At 39.8% G+C, this 17,405-nt stretch overlaps 1 protein-coding gene across 1 annotated transcript; it reads right to left on the minus strand.

The window, feature by feature from the left end:
- Window positions 1-86: 86 nt before the first annotated feature.
- On the minus strand, window positions 87-15,366 carry LOC136442873 (protein RCC2 homolog). The gene is made up of 10 exons (XM_066439880.1): window positions 15,086-15,366; window positions 11,114-11,207; window positions 9,815-9,958; window positions 8,279-8,410; window positions 7,783-7,871; window positions 6,896-7,010; window positions 6,228-6,394; window positions 5,532-5,715; window positions 4,896-5,074; window positions 87-4,010 (listed from the first exon to the last, which is right to left on the minus strand). The coding sequence occupies exons 1-10, from the start codon at window positions 15,257-15,259 to the stop codon at window positions 3,834-3,836; spliced, it is 1,455 nt and encodes a 484-aa protein (XP_066295977.1). The 5' UTR covers window positions 15,260-15,366; the 3' UTR covers window positions 87-3,833.
- Window positions 15,367-17,405: the final 2,039 nt, after the last annotated feature.

Here is a 17,405-nt window from a genome sequence, read left to right on the forward strand (position 1 = left end):
CTAATCATGGTTTCACCCTCATCCTAGCAGAATAATAAACATACAAGGCAGGCGACAGACTCAGTCCGGTTTTAACAAATGTACAGTTTTCGGGTCCTTTTCAACATTGTCAGTCATTACACAAAGCCCAAGTTCCATCTACATGTATGACATGTATTGTAGAACTTCCCAATGCCAGCTCTTAGGGATGATGTTTCAACATGTACTGCTCAAAACATGTCCCCCTTGTAGTTTACACTGATGAATGCATGTACATTTGTATTACATGTATATCTGTTCACATATACATTAGTTAACAGATGTAAAATTTCAGCACATTACACCAACCATACACATACGGCTTTTGTTATTTGCACCAGGGGACCAACTATGAAATGTTCCTTTCTAATGGCACTAATGCTAAAATAATTTTTGCACCAGCATGAAAGTGATACATACATGTTGCACATCTCATATACAGATAATTCCACAAACAAAACGCCTTAATAAAAACGTATTATGGCTACCTTGGCATTTCATCAGTTGAAATATCTGCATCTGTGGTAACAATGTAAAGCCTTTCCACAGCGATTTCATTCTCTAATATTCGTCATGAGTTGCAGTAAAGCACATGTGGTAAAATATTGGTCCTACGAACCAGTCGTTTACTTTTCACGTCACTAAAAGACAACTATGGGAAGCAGTACTGCACAAAACGTCCCTTTTGCAGTTGTGATGAACCGGTACTTATTATTCCCTTCTTTTACAAGTGCCTCACAGAATGAGGGATTGTAAAGGAGCAGTGTTCTATTCCCACAAGGGAATGATCATGAAGACACAATGCTTTCACATTGTAAATTTCGGCGTCTTTCTACCTAGAAAAATCAAAACTCTGAAACATCAACAACAAAGAGCACTTGTTGTCCGAAGCTGTAATCCTTTGCCAAATCATGAGTTGCACAAAATCCGTCTTCACCATCCAACACTTTTCTGATCCCAAAATTTTCAGACATCCAAGTTCCACATTTTCATGAACATACTACACAGGACTAAAACTAATTGAGCTGGCCAACTTCGAAAAACTAGAGACAATTTTTCATCCAATCACTAACATTTGCATTCAGGTGTCAGTAGTTTAGAAATTGTTTTTACGATTGTCTTGTGCTTGGTGACATTGGACCATGTGTAGACAGCCGTGAGTCTATATAACATGAGAATTTGAGCCCTGTAATGGTAGAGTGCACAGCAATGTTCTTCATGTTCCAGTACACACTGTTTGTAGGCTATGGCCACAGCAACATATTTCAAAGGTTCTCTGGCACATCACTTTTCTAGCTTTCATGTTTGCAATATGAAATTTGACATCACATCCCATTTTCTAATACTTTTAATTAAAACAGATTTCCCATTTTTGCTGAAGGTGTTTCATGATAAATTGTCACCTACCAGGTTGCAAAATATCCCTTCCCATTTCTGTAGAGAATACAAGAATCAAATCCTTGCAGTCTTGAGTGCCTACCACAAAATTTGAAAATTGCAACTGTAAACTTAGCAGGTATCTTTCTCTTTATGCCAGCACCTCTTAATACTGTGCACAGCATCTATATACAGTAGCCGTAATTTTCAAGTACTACATGTAGACACTTCAGTTATCACTAGTCAAAGAGTAAGTACATGTAAATGTTTCTTTCAGGAAAATGTTCAGGAACGAAGAAAATAGATTGGGTGGCCACTGATGGAAGGGTACCTGAGTTATGGAGTATCGTGAACAACTAGGGCAATGTTTTAAAGATGGCCATGGCAACAATACTGTCAGGATTTGCACAATCTAATGCTGTTACTTAGATATACCGATGGTTGTGAGTAAATACATGGCAAACTTTTTATGTACAGATGTCTGATAAGACAAACGCATTGACAAAAGTGGCTTGCTCAAACACTAAATCACTATCACCAAGGGCTTATAAGAAGAGGTTACTTGCTCGATGATATTACACTGACAAACTAAAGACGCTTTCTTCTTCAAAAATAGCATTAAGGACAATTGCAACCAGCAAAATGATCATCATTAAGACTATGTCACAGTGCCTTTTTTTATACTGATTTTCTAGCACCACAACAGCTACTATGACCCTGTTAGGAAATTAACTACAGTAACTAGACACATTCTACACTGTAGATCTTCAGACATGCTGTAACTTACATATGTGACTGTATCAATATCAGCCTATCATGAGCTGTGAAAACAACAAAAGCTCCATCGCATTCAACCCAAAATCAGTGTGACATTCTCAGTTGACATACAATGTATTGACAAGTACACAAGAGTGGAATCTATTGGCCCCACTCTTGAGGTGTTGCCAAAAAAGTGTTAAGACAATGAGGGTGCACATGGATACATAAACAAAACATGTCTGAACAGTTTTATACAAACCGACTGAGAGAGGTCATATGTATGGACATGTACAAAGCATGGCAGAGACAAGAACTGTTGCCAAGTCAGGGACCTTCACCTCTGACCTGTGCATGTGCAGTTGGATCCTTGAACAGGCTTATTACACTTACTACGTACAAGAGAAAATCTTTCTATACAGCCACCCGACACAGATAATCTTTCTGTTAACGGAAACACCTACTTCAAAATGAAACATGCGTCTCCAGCAAGCCCTAGCTTATGGTTTTATGAATGATATTTAAAGACTGATATAAACTATAAATTGTAAGACTATGACACAGTTTGCGGACCTTGTTTGTAAATATTGTGTGCGTTCACATCAACTTCTATGGGGTGATGTGCTTACAACTAACTACTTGTGAGGGATAAACAAGTGAGAAATCTTTGTACAATGTAATAACCTTCTCGGCAAAGGTAAAAAACAAGTGACTGTGCTGAACTGAAATAGGGACAATAAAGAAGCAACAAAACAAAAAATGGCTAGCAAGAAGTTGCAAATCCTGGCTTTGGGCTAAATCTTGTCTTCAATCTTCATTTTGCATGACTCCTTTCTTGTGAGAAAAAGTTTTTCCACTGATCCTTCGAGCAAAATCCCGGATGTAAATGTAGAAGCTTACTAAATGCAGTGTTAAATCTTGGAAAAGCACTGATTATCAGAATTTAGCTAATGGAAAGAGGAAAGAATCGAGAAAAGGCCAAAAAAATATTTACCACAAAAAGTCTCAGATTAATACTAACTTCCAGATTTCCAACAGTTTTGGATGATCTGCACAACCCAAAATGCTGATTCAAGACATGCCACCTAGATAATTGGCCACAAAGTGTCTTAAGCCAGCACCTATAAACTTGAAGATCTCCCACCTAAATAACGATTGTCCAAGCCAAACCATGGGAGAAACAACTGATAATGCTTATAATATGTATCTCCATAGCCAACTTGCTGATACCTAGACCCACTTTTTTTCTAGACAAATCACCTTTTACCAAATCCTGATATCATTTTTGTGACTGTTGTAACCATGGAAATGTCCTTGGCAACCAGCAACCAATTTCCATGGTTATAAACCAACAACCACAAACTTGAATTGATTCTGCCCAGATTGCACACTCCAGCTAAAAGAAATTGTTGAGCTATGTTCTTAACTGCATTTTTTTTTCTAACTCCTTGCATTACCTTCAGCTAGAAACTGGGCTGGAAAATATAGAATCCTTTATCCCAGCAATATAACTTCTAAAGGAACAAAAACTGATTCTAACAAGAACGTAATGCAAGGTTCAAAGCCCACTGTAAACAGTGTGCAAAACGGCTGGAAAACCAATTCATCACAAAGACTGGCATCACTTCTTAACCAGGCAAATGGCCCAAACCAATAGAAGCTTGTACTAAACAAGCAACTGATCATTTTGGATTGTACTCTGGTATTGCCTTGATCTTGGCCTTGTCTTCTTCGCTGTCGTTGCGGGCGATGAAGATAGTATGCCCGTACCCGCACGAAACTTTGTGGATGTATATGCCGTCCAACGTCTTCACCTCTTTAGGAGTGGTTGATGACTTGGCCTTGTTCTCACCATAGCCCTGCATAACACAGAGCAGTGCATTAGTGCCACCTAGCAGACAGAACTAGCACTACAGGAATGGCATAACACTAACAGATGATATATGGAAGAACTGAACAAGAAAAACAACATATTGTTCAAAACATTTGTCATACTCATAGCATCTTTCTGCAATAAACATCATTGCAATTATTGATAAGAGAAGGGGTCCTTCCCAGTGTGAGTGGATCAAAACTATTCCGGTCTAAATGGGGTAGGGAATTTCCCAAGCAGCCTTCATAACCCCTGCTTCTCCTATTGGGTAGGATAGTCCTCACTCTTAGCAAGCAGTTGAGCTAGTCTCATCATGTTTCTGACCTGGGGAGAAGAGTCACTGTTACATATCAGGGGTTCATCTAAATCAGGAAAGAGGGGCGCTGCACCCTCTTGTTTCAGCCCAGCGCCCCCTTGTCGAATTCAGATTTTTAAAAAGCTTAATATCCAGCATACAGCCTTCACTCAGCAATAGATTCATCATCATTCATCCATAAATATATAGAATTCGCTCCCTCGCATGTGTGTGATCCCTCTTGTTTAATTTTTCTAGAAAAACCCCTGCATATGTAACCCACAACATCATATATTATGTAACCCGTAACCTCGGAGTGGCCTTTGCAACCTTCGGGTCTCGTTACGTACTGACCATTGAGTAAAAAACAAAGAAATAACAAGTCAATTGGAGGCCCAAAATCTAATCATTTCCAGGTCTCATACCTACCAACATACCGAATATCAAGACAATCCATCCTGGCCTTTTCAAGTTATGCTGTTCATCCACATAGATATATACATACATACATACACACATACATACAAACACTACCGAAAATATACATTTCTTTGGGAAGGTAAAAAACACCCTTACCAGTTCTCCGTACGTGGGGCTGGGCCCCCAGCTGATGGTGCTCTCGTCCGCGGCCACCACGATACTGCGGTTGCTGCAGCCCACACTCCTGACGTCCCAGTTGCTGAGGTCTTGGATGGGTTTGGGGTACATGTTGGCCTCTCCGGTGGCCTTAGTCTGCCCCCACAAGTACAGCTGACCTACGGAAGAAGACAAGTCAAGTCAAAGTTTATTGCACAGCGATTGCATCAGGTACAATGAATGGCAAATAACATCATGGAATATCAACAACTACAAACTATCTACATTAGTATACTAATCTAACATCATTGCTCATTACATCATTTAATGAAATAGGTTGTTTCAAACCTGACAGAAGCCTAACCTACTACTAACCTGGTCCTACCCTTGTATCAGTGCAAGAATCACTTCAACAAAAAAAAGGAAAAAGAGGGAAAGACGTCTATGCTAACTTGGAGTATTTCATGCTATTGAGGACTAAGTGCTGGATGGCAAGACCTAAAGGTAAAGGTAAAAAAGGTGAAACAGGTGGAACTTGAAGTGTACAATGCTTGAGACGGAGGGTAAACTTGTGATAACAGGAGCAAGGGGCCAGGACCTGGCCTGAGCACTTTGGCATGAGCGTAGAAGACTAACCGCCATTGTCCAAGATAGCCATAGAGTAGAATGCCCCAGCATAGATGGTCTTGGCACCGCGCCCCGGGTAGTCGAACATCTTCACCAGCCTGGGCACGTGCTCGTCCTTCTGTACGCTGTGGCCGAGCCGGCCGTACCCGCCGAAACCCCAGGTGAACACTCTCTTCTGCTTGTCCAGCGCAACCTGGGTCATCAGAAGTAAACACCTTTATCCAAAACTAAATATTAGAATGCAAATGCTATTTCTATTTCTCATGACTTTGACAGTGGATTGGCCTTGCTTAAAAAAGGTAACAATAGTCCCATGGCCTTTTTAATGTCGTAGGAGCAGTGGGTTGTTATCAACTGTGTCTAGGGCATGGTATTGGAGCATGGAGCCCAACCATCTCCTTCCACCACCTTTTACCTCCCCAACTTAAGTTAGGTACCCATTCTTACACCTGGGTGAAGTGAGGAAAGTCATGTAAAATGCCTTTTAGTTTCTATAGAAAACATGCAACCTCCATTAACATTAATCCACTGGGTTACATAAATCCGCCATTTTGAAAAAGAGTGCGTTTGAGAGATCTCAAGTACAGCAACTCCAGTATATGCACAGTTTAGATTTACTGGGGTACGTTGGGTTGGAGATCTGTTTCAAAGTATCTTTTCAGAGTGGTGGAATTATGTAAGTAGACATTAGGAGTGTTGTCGTACGGTGTGATTGGTGCCGCATTTGATATCCACCAAATGCACGTTTGTGATGGGGTTGACGAAACCGTCCTTTGTTTTCTCGATGAAGACACTGATTCTGCGCGGGACCAGCTCGCAGTCGTACGCCATCTTGTTTGACTTCACGAAGTACTGACCGTCTGTGTTGTTACCTGGGAATAAACAACCACATAATTCTTAGTAAGACAGACGGCGAGTTGATTTTATTTTGACGGCCAGTTCTGTTCTCAGCAATAAAACAGTATAGATCCTGGTCTGAAAGAAAGTTGAAAACTAAATTCTCTTCCCTGAATTACTATTGTTGCATTTTTAAGCACTTCAAGTGGACTTCAAACGTCTATGTTGCTACCTGGGGAAAAAAAACCATATAATTCTTAGTTTAAGTATTAGAAGCTGATAGACGGCCAGTTTTGTTCTACTGGTAATAAAACAGTATAGATCCTGGTAAAAAAAAAAAAACTTAATTTTTTCTTTGAAATTTGCGTCAAAAGGTCATCTTAACCAAACATTTCTCTACATTTAACCATCTTGGCAAATTCATCTTGTAGGCCAAACATCAGGTATAACAGTGTTTTATCCATAAAGATCACTAGAGTTAAAGTAATTTACATAATGAAAGTCTCTTGGCTCTCAAAATATATCATGTGTTGTACCTAGCTGCCCATACTCCGGGCATCCAAACGAGTACAAGGCCCCTCGACAGTCCACCACCATACTGAACTCTGCACCACAGGCTACCTTCACCACTGGTGGCCCCGTGTACACGATCTGAAACACACAGCAACAAAAGTGGTTCAGGACATTTTCTAAAGAGGGAAACAAGGACGCTGCACCCCCAGGGGTTCTTCTAAATCAGGAAAGAGGGGAGCTGCGCCCTCTTGTTTCAGCCCAGCTCCCCCTTGTCAAATTCATATTTTAGTTTAATCCCCAGCATACAGCATTCCCTCAGCAATCGATTCTTCCATAGATACATAGAATTCGCTCCCTCGCCTGTGTGTGCTCCCTCTTATCCAATTTTTCTAGAAAATCCCCTGACCCCCATACCATGACCATGCGACCCCTTACCCTGGGGAGCAGATTCTCTGACAAGCATATGATTATGTTTGACCTGGGATGCTACTAGATCATATATGACCAGTCTGGAACTGTGACCTGTCTGACAGTAATATGTTGCCCCTCAGGGAGCCTTAGCATGTGGCATTTTAACTTAAAATTCTCCAAAACCCCACACAGTGGAAGGTGGGGTCCCGCTTGGTCGTTCTGCTCCCTCACAATGCTTGCGCTTGCATTTTTTTTCCAGAAAAAAAACTGTGGTTTCTGTATCTGTATCTAGATAGGCGGTATAACCGCCCTTCAGCGTTACACACCAGCTTCACAGGCAGGCGGCGCGGCAGCTGGTTATATTACACGGAACCACCTGTCATGTCTAACCTTCGAATATCTAACTGAGAGCATTGGTTTGACTCTTATAATACAGAAAGAGGTAACAGGAAGATAGAAGAATGTAGAGCTATCAATGTTCTGACTGATAGAAGCTCACCTGAGTTGGGCTGGGCACGGCTGCATTCTCACTCCCCAACCCAAGCTGACCCATCTTGTTTTCACCGAAGGCAAACACTTTCCCATCATCTAAAAGTAGAAAAAAACTTAATGTTAGCATAAAAGATATACATTTACATAGCTAATATGTCAAGCATATTTTTTTCTGCTGATATTTTGGCAGAAACAGCTTACAAAAGAAAACCATTCCCCAAAAAGCTCTGTAGTCTTGCAGGACTGTAGGATTGTTGACAATGATAACGATGATTAATTTTTTTCTGTTGCAACTATACATGACAAGCTATATACCATGTACATAACAACTGACCCCAAACAAGTAATTACCGAAGAAAGAGTAAATGATGTTTACGAAAACACTTTCTGGTCATCGATGCTGGACCATTTGATAAGAATTGAAACCTTCATCTGTTTGTAACTTTTGTGTGACCTTACAGCTCTTTCCAGACCTGATGAAGCAATAAAAAACACAAACGCACCTGTCAGACATAGCGTATGGTTCCTCCCACACGCCGCTTCCACGATGTTGAACCCCGCCAGGCTCTCGATGATGGTGGGCACGTCTACCCTCTTCGTGTCGCCGTGACCCAGCTGTCCTTTGTCGTTTCGTCCTACCAAATGCAGCGACAAAAATATAATTGTAATCCATCAAGACGTTCTTGAGTTATGCTGACTACAGTAGTCCGGAGACACACACACACACAGACAGACACACACAAACACACATACACAGACAGACACACACACACACACCGACAGACAGACACACACACACACACACACAAAACAATATCTCAATCTCCATTTTTCATGGAGATAACAACAAAAGACTTTCAGGGCATTGGAAAGAAAACCTACATGTAACAACAAGACACTGCAACTGTATTCAACACTTACTGGACCTGCCATTTGATATTCTTGTTATCTCCTTGAGGATTTAATGAATAGATTTTGGAAAAGATCCAGATAAAACTTTTACATAAGGCTGCCACTTAAAATATTTGACCTTACTATAGGATATACTGCAACATGGGTTTTGGGTTACACAACACATTTCACATTAAGTTGTGTGAAAGTGTTATGTAATGCCATTAGATAGATAGTCCTGCTAGTAAACAAAATTCCTTGTCAATTTCTCTCACAACTCTCACAACTTGAGCAGCCATGTATTTTTCGTGCATGTCCCATGTTTCTTTTGTTTTTTCGTTGATTTAAAACCCATCAAATACTTTTCAGTGTGTAAGGCAGTGCCCATCTCCATTTATATAGCCCTTCAGCCACACAATCATGCAAGATAGTCCCCTGGTAGTGGTGCCCGTGTACAACTTCCATACTCTTTGTCAAATGTGCCGAGGGCTAAGCAAAAGCAAGATGTACCATTCTTCAAGTCTCAGCCTATGTTTGAACACACTGAAATGTGAGCACACAGTTCAATGTGTTTATATGGAACAGATGCCTCTATGCCCTGCCCAAAGGCTGTAACTATGCATCATTTCCATATGGGGTAACCTTGACTTTTGCCATGCCTTTCAACCATTGGGATTGTTATTCAGGGACTGACCATTAATACTCCATGGCAGGTCTCTTTAAAGAGCTAGGCTTGTTCTATCTTCTAGATGTTACAACTCTGCAGCAACTTTCTTTCTTTTGTTCTTTGTTATAACATTTCTGTTTAAGACAAAGAAAAGTTCACAAAAGTTCAACCAAAGAGAGAGAACTATTTTTTGGGGGCATGTCTGTCTGTGTATCTGACCTACTTGCAAAGCTGATTGCTTTTCTGGACTTTTTCCCCATCATTTCCAATCTGGCAACAGAGAAAAAGATAGACCAAGGAAGTCTTGGTTGGAATTCTTCAGGAGGGACATCTTCAATAGTGCAGCCTCACCAGCATAGATCCGCTGGACAGAGCCGCTTGTAAGCATGGTGTGAAGACTAGCCAACTGCTGCCCACCCGTGTTAGGGACCCCCACAGCACTATAGCCAAATACTGGACACTACTATATTGTAAGACTTACCCCAGCTCATGGCCTTGCCGTCCTCGGTGATGAGAACACTGTGTACAGAGGTGGGGCCTGAGAAGACAGAGCGGACCCTGATGTCCGACATGCTGCCGTAACGGTGGGGGCCCCACAGGTTCTGTCCTCTGTTTGCACTGCCCGCTGAAAAATAAACATTTAAAGATCAATCATGACAGTAAATTTCCCACTATGCTACCAATGTAAGATTTTCAGACTGACTTAAATGATATTCACCACAATGTTTTAAGTGCCGTTTAAGTGTCAGTCAGTGAACAGCATAACAAGAGAAGCGGTGTATGGATCTTTATGATATTTGGTAGGTGGGTAAGGGTCAGGAAAACGAAGGTAAAGTTTGATAATGGGCCCCCCTGCAGCTGTCTAATGTACTGCGCAGAACTTCTGGATTTGATATAATGTATTCTGGACATGCTGTGGTCATGATTTTATAGTGATAAGATAGCTCGGGCCCCCTAGCAACTTTTTAGAACTGCAGGGGCCGATTTTGTTTCAAATTCATTTGGCAAAAGATATGAGGTCATGGAACTTGTTTCAAAATAAAATGCATGTCAAGAAGATTTTCATACAAGCAAGGAGGCTGATAGTGATACAAGTATACTCAAAGATGGTACTGGCAAAAATTAAGAGGGGTAAAAATATTCCTGACCACCCCTCCTGAATAAAAAAAGGAACAACCCTTTCAGATCAAAGATTTTTTAGAAGGCTAGCTAGACAGCATACAGTTGAAATAACTGATACATGTTCATGCATAAACACGGCCAATCTACCAACCTGACATTGATATGACTAACAGCCCACACTACATTCTGTTCAAAGACTGTCCATTGAGTCTTGTCCAAACCTAAGTCACTATTCCATCTGTATCATTGACTTTTCCAGACACCGACCACAAGTGATTGTATTGGAATTCCTTCTGAGTTTTCCTGAGCATTTTTCAATGCTTACTTAATTCTTTGACTCAGTCAGAGAAAACTTCAATTAATGTTCAGTGGATGTAAACTGGCTAGAGGCAAACTATCTAAAATATTACCGTTTTACCAGTCTGTAGTTGCCACTCAAGGAATTTGGAGGAAATGGTCAGAGTAGACAGTGGTCCCTATAGACAGGATTCTTAATGCTTGGGTCAATAGCAACAATAATCTAAGGGACCACCAAAAAGTGGTTGCAATGGCCAGCTGGTCCTTGTGCAGAGATGGCTACTAGGTACAGGGCTAACTGTAACCTTACTAATGTTAATAAGTGTTATACCTAATCAACAACAATGAAAGTATGACTTACTTGCATTCTTTGGTAACTGATTTCGACCAATCAGATCCCAGTTAGTTCCTCCACAGATCAGCAGCTCACCACTGACCTTTGACCCTTCAAGCTTCTGTAAAAACAGGTAAAACAAGAGCCCACAGGTCAACATGGAAAGCTGCTACATACATGTACAATTGTACAATTTAATCATCAAAATACACAATCCTTCAACATCTGCTACATTGAGCAAGGGAGAAAACAGAGCTTGCAATTTTCAGTATCAAAAACTTAGTCAAGAGAAAACATTGCTTTACAAAGAAAGGTGTGCCTGCAGTACAGCTACAAAATCGGACCGCCGGAAAAATAGCAGAAATTGGCCAAATAGAGTGAATAGCAGTATGCCGATTTCTACTATTATTCCAGTGATCCAAGTAGCCTGGTAGAGGCTAAGATTGTAGGAAAACATGTAAAACTTGAAAAGAGATTTCCAAAATGTGTAGCACTTCCATCTATGTGCAACAGACGACTAAAAATAAGGAAAAATCAATCAGTTCCATCCTTAGCTTGCAACATATGTTTGTTGTTTTTGTTTCTTTAGGTACCAAATATGATATGCACAAGGTTGAACAATAACTTGTGCATAATTTTCAATGACTTGTACGGATACTGGTTCTTAAAACAAGCAGGCATCACACAAATGCATTAAGAAAGCATTTAGCCATTTTGATCCCCCAATAATTTTGCCAAGGAAGCATACTCTCCTTTATGCATGATCGTTACTTTGGATTGATTTGAGCCGAACCAAGCAAAGTACATGATTAGAATTCAGCCGATGCCCCCTACTGAATTCACTTTGAAAGGCAAACAAAGAGCCTATCAAAGAACACCTGTTGTCTGGATGCAAAGGATAATTGACAAGGCAAAATTTGCATCACAAATCTAATATGCCTTAGGCAAGTAAAGCACTGACCCAAAAATGGGGAGGATGCAAGCTCATAATTTTGTTTTTCTTCTAACCCGCCCTACAAATAGCATGATACTGACAGTGCTCTAGACGTTGCCTAACACTCTTTTTGACCTAGCCCAAAACCTTTTTATCTTACTTGTTTACTAAAAATATAAATGTCGCCTATTCTAGGACAACCTTGAATTACAAGGCTTTATCACAACCACCTCATCAATTATGTCTGAAATCACAGATCTGTCATGATGAATAAACAGTCTAATGTAAGGGTCAGAATCTGACTCCACAGGTCACAGCAAACCCCTGGCTCACTTATGCACCTGAGTCAATACAAGTATTGCTACACAAAAACAACCTGACATTACAACAGTGTATATGCAAACTCATACACAAGATATATAAATGTAAGTATTGTGCACAATAAAACCATTTGATGTTTACAGGTGCTTTTTATAAGCAAAGACTACATAAAAGTACTGTAAGTTTCGATGGGGACGAAATTTTGCATTAGGGGGGGAAAAGATGCTTTCACTGTCTGTAGTAAAGTAGAAAAAGTCCGTAAGTACTGTGTGAAGTCAACTTTCTTCTCAATCTGGATAAAATCATGTAACGTTACATGTATACATACAACTGTAGTACTCCTTTACCTAGCTCACTTGAAAAAGGACACTACAATGTTTTGAGCAATTGAAAAATGTTAAACGTGACATATGTAAAAGTTCTCATCAACTTGACCATGAATAGAATGGCTCATTTTTGACAAGGCAGAAAGGCGGTGTCCAATCTGACGACCCAAGCATGGGCAAGTATTTACTTAGCATTGATTTAGATCGAACTGGTACAACCAGAATGTGGATATCCAGACAGTAACATAATTTATCAATTAGAAAAAAAGCCTCCTTTGAATTTTTTTTTTCCTAATGTTAATTTGACAGATGCTTTTGATGAAAAGAGAAAAAGTGCTACATTTTACTTTACTGGCAGCATCTACATATTCTTCATCTTGGTGTTTTTTTACAATACATGTATTTGTTTCAAGAAAAATTAATCTTGATAACTGAAAGTGAAGTGTCTAATCATAAATCAATTATTGATAAACCCAGCTATATCTATTTGTTTACTTCAGGAAAACAAGAAAAGACAACATCTGTAGTTCTTTGAGGCAGAGTAAAGTAACTGACATGCCCCATGTGAAGTGAACAGGTAAATCTACCCCTTTGTTGTGTTTAATCTGTACCACACCTGTGGCACATTATTAGCATAAACAAACACCTGGATGGACAGAGGATACCTGTTAGAGCAATGTCCTGTATAATGTCCATGGTAAGAGGAAAAAACAGCAGTTAACTAGACATTATCTTGATGATATCATTATTAAAAATCAAACTTCAATAACACATTAACAGAAAAATAAGTGTTTTCCTGAGAATTTCAAAATGCTGTGTGACTTGTTAAAATGAATATGAGTACATTTGAGAACAACAAATAATTTTTTTTGGCTCAGACAAAAAATGATAGCAAAACAATATCTCAGCATCTTTGCATGATGGACAAGTATATTTTTGCACTGAAATTAGTAAAAACACATCTTTAAAATTTGAGACCACCAGAAGAGACATCTACTTCAATTTAGCCAAAAAAATGCAACTTCTGAAAGAAAATCCAAAACATCTCAAGCATTTTACAATATCTTTCAAGGAAGAGGACATCCTATACTATAGTCAAGTTTATAGTCAAGTTAACAGCCACAAAATAGAGCTTTATGGCAGAGAAGCATTTCTCAAAGTCTTGAAATTGCTTTGCGAATGTTCACCGACAGCACAGCGTGCGCAGCTTTATTGGTGACTTATCTCCATAATGGTGAGGCTGTTAGAACCTACATAGTTTATCTCTGAACGGTTATATCCTTTCAAATGTGTTTGGACATAAAATAGCTATTATGTGAAATAGTAGATATTGCTTGGACTTAAACAAAACACTTCAAGTTAAAAGGGGACTCCCAAAACTACACGCATTGGGATGCAACTTTTGAATGGCTACACTTCTAATGGACAATGTTTGGGGACTTAAGATGACTAGTGAACATTATAGGACTTTTATTGCTTTTTGTTTGAAATAAAGAATATCATTGTGGGTCATAAAATTCTGCAGGAAACGGAAGGAAATGTTCACCTATGGGCAGTATGGCTCCTTGTAAGAGCCTCCATTCCATAACTTGAAACAGATATTTGAAACCATGAAAATAGAATTGAAAATCAATAATCATGATGCATTCAAACAACTCTTGAGAACCAAATCATAAACAGATCATAAAGCCTTTACAATGAATGTCGATTTATGGTTCCAATATTTTTTTTGTCACTCTCTGTTTGGGAAAGCTAAAAGGACTGGAAAAATAAAAATAGATCTTTATCTTTGTCACTCCTCAACTGTAATTACCTAAAAGAAAACCATCAAAATATGAAATCAAAACAATCATGCTAGAAGGATTTAAACTTAACATCAAACTAAGTACTTACAGACCCTTAAGTTATGTTGTGGTTCAAAATGTGCATACTAAAATTAATCATAATAAGCCACAAAGCTGTACAAACTTCTGCTGGCTGAGTTTGTTTTTCTGTACTTGTTATTATTCCATAAGGCACAAGTGTGCATGGCGTCCTTTGTTTTGGCTACAGCACTCGAATACTGCACAACCCTTTACCGAAAATCTATTCCTACTATAATTCCTGAGAATATATGGCCTGCTTGGAGAGTTAGAACCCCTTGGCCAGTTATGTTCGACCGCTCTGCATGCAGAAAAGATTTTCCAAATCGCTTGGATCAATGATTTTGGTTCGAGCCTTTTGTGTGTCCACATCAAAGGTATATTACAGTATCGCCCCCCTCCCCACCCAGTCACACACAGATACACCTTCCAACATCCGCCCGCTTAGGTACCAGTTTTTACACAGGAAATTGAGTAGTAAACACATCTAAGTAGAGATATATAGCTGTCATGATGGTTTAGAGAAGAGATAAGGGTTGGAAAATTAAGCACGCACGAACGGAGGTTTGTCGGCGGCGGCTGGCTGGGAGGTCTCGGCGGCGGCCCCGTGCCCATTGTCTGCCTCGGCCGCTGCGCCCTCTCCCGACACCTCCTCCCCGTTCTCGTCCGACTTTCCCTTCTTGGAGGCCTGCGGCTCCTCCTCGCCTGCCTTTCTCTTCTTCGGAGGCATGTTTTCTAGCGGGAGAAACAGAGGAAAACGGCGGCACACGTACTCACAACAAATGACAGACCCGGGCGTGAGGAACCATGAATTGCCAATGAGGTCCGGACAGACCACGTGGTTTTGCTCCGCTGATTTTCGCGCGAAATTTAGAAATCAATTTGCGAGGAAAACCCTGGTCATTTATCAACTTGTCAACGGGAGGGATCCACGAGCAGATGGGGGGAGCTGGTTTTTTTCAACACGTCCTTTTTGTTGGAAGCGTTTTGTTCTTCTCTCTGAATTGTGGACGCTGAATTTCTTTCTTTCTCTTTGTAGGGAGACGTAGCTACGCGGCAACTTGAAGTTGTGACAAGTCAGATACGGACATCTGCTTTGAGATTAGACAAAAAGGAGGACAGGCTATTTATTTATCTTAGGGGGAGGCGAATACTTAAAGATATCCGCTACTATAAAAAAAGACGCACTAAATCATAATGAATGTCATGAAAACACTGAGACAGGTTATGACATCTGCTTGGAGATTGATCAAGAAAATGATCGCGCCACGTGCAGTCTCCTCCACCATGATATCGTACTGTTTGCATTCTTTTCTTTCTTTTATGCAGACATGACAACACTTGTCCAGCATAAACCACACTAGCATACAGAAACTGCAATATTTACATATATGTATACTAGTATATCATATCTTCTCGTCCTATGTTGGAAAATCACCAAAGCGGCTCGCAGTTGTCAAGTTGCAATTGGTCTTCTTTCAATTTAGAATCTTTCGATCCTACGCAGACTGCTCCCCGTCATGTGTCACAGAGTGCCACAAATAGATGAGTTGTGTTAAGCATGCTAAGACGATTACAATCTTCAAGCACATGTGGATTTCGACTCTATTCAGTTTTTGAGGCCGATTTGTAGAGTCAATTCCATGTCACCGAGAGGGTTTTCAGATGATATTGCTAATAAGTTTGAACAATTTTAGAGAAAAGCTATTTCAGTCAAAATAATTCCAGACTGTTCAAACAATAAGAAATGAAAGTTTGAACATGTTTGAACTCATCTATATATTTTGGAAATATTATGAAAGTATTTGCACAAATATCTCTTTATTTAGAACAATTTTCAAACATCTGTGTGATTGTTTCACTGTTGGAACATGTTCCAACATTTTGTATCATTCTCAAAATGGTAGATTTGGGTTATTGCCCCCATAAAAGTAGGTGCTAATCACGCTCTATTGTCTGCCTCTGTATATTTTTAGATTTCACGTCTGGACATGGGCAACTCTTTTGTTTTGAGGTGTCTATGCATGGCACCTAGGCCTAATCCCCTATACTTTGAAGGGATGTGTGAATTGGCCTGTTCCCAGCCCACTGACCCAGTTATACCATGTTTGTAGAATGTTGGAACATGTTCAAACAAATGATCCATCTATGTTGCAACAGTTTAGAACCTAATACAAATAATGTGATCAATGTTGGAAATTTGTTTAACCTGTTGGAACACAGCAGAAAATATTTAGAACATCAAATAAATGTTGGAAATTGTTCTTAACAGTTACTTATCTCACATAGATTGTTACAAAGGTTTTGTAAATGTTAGAACAAAAGGCAGCAAACACCCTCTCGGTAATGTGGAATCGACTCTATGTCAAACCGCAGACTACACACAGAAAGACTTTTTACATAACGCCCAAAAGACCCCCGAAACACTGAGTCGGATCGTTATATCACTTCTAGTCAAATGCACCTCTGCCCAATGATTTAACGTTCACAAAATGGAAGAAGACATTGACAATTTGAACAGAAGTTATCAGCGTCATCTTCAAAAGCAGTGAAAACATCGATTTTGGCAAAAATCATTTGCAACCTGCCCGGGTATGTCTGTGCGTGCCTGTGTGTATAGATTTACCTTTACTTGAAGCAACGCTGTCTCTATGATTGATGGGGCGTTTTAGATGTTCTCTCTTTCCAGTTCCCTTCAACGTATCTACCTCCGAATTCATTGATTCTAGCGACCAGTGCCGCAAGAAACTGTCACCTAAACATAGCGTTTTCTAAAAAGTTAAAGGATATCAATTTGTAACATATCTTGATCTAACTCATATATCCACTTCATAAATACGAAAAAAAATCAACTACCAAATCAAAGGATATTTTGA

The sequence above is a fragment of the Branchiostoma lanceolatum genome, chromosome 10 (genome assembly GCF_035083965.1).
Source record: "Branchiostoma lanceolatum isolate klBraLanc5 chromosome 10, klBraLanc5.hap2, whole genome shotgun sequence".
Classification (NCBI taxonomy): Eukaryota; Metazoa; Chordata; class Leptocardii; order Amphioxiformes; family Branchiostomatidae; genus Branchiostoma; species Branchiostoma lanceolatum.

Excerpts from the sequence above, each read along its gene's own strand:
- LOC136442873 (XM_066439880.1), bottom strand. The coding sequence starts at position 15,259 with ATGCCTCCGAAGAAGAGAAAGGCAGGCGAGGAGGAGCCGCAGGCCTCC. Across the intron at positions 5,716-6,227 it reads AATGCGGCACCAATCACACC|GTTGCGCTGGACAAGCAGAA; the intron begins GTACGACAACAC and ends CTGATGACCCAG. Across the intron at positions 5,075-5,531 it reads GGCTATCTTGGACAATGGCG|GTCAGCTGTACTTGTGGGGG; the intron begins GTTAGTCTTCTA and ends CTTCTTCCGTAG.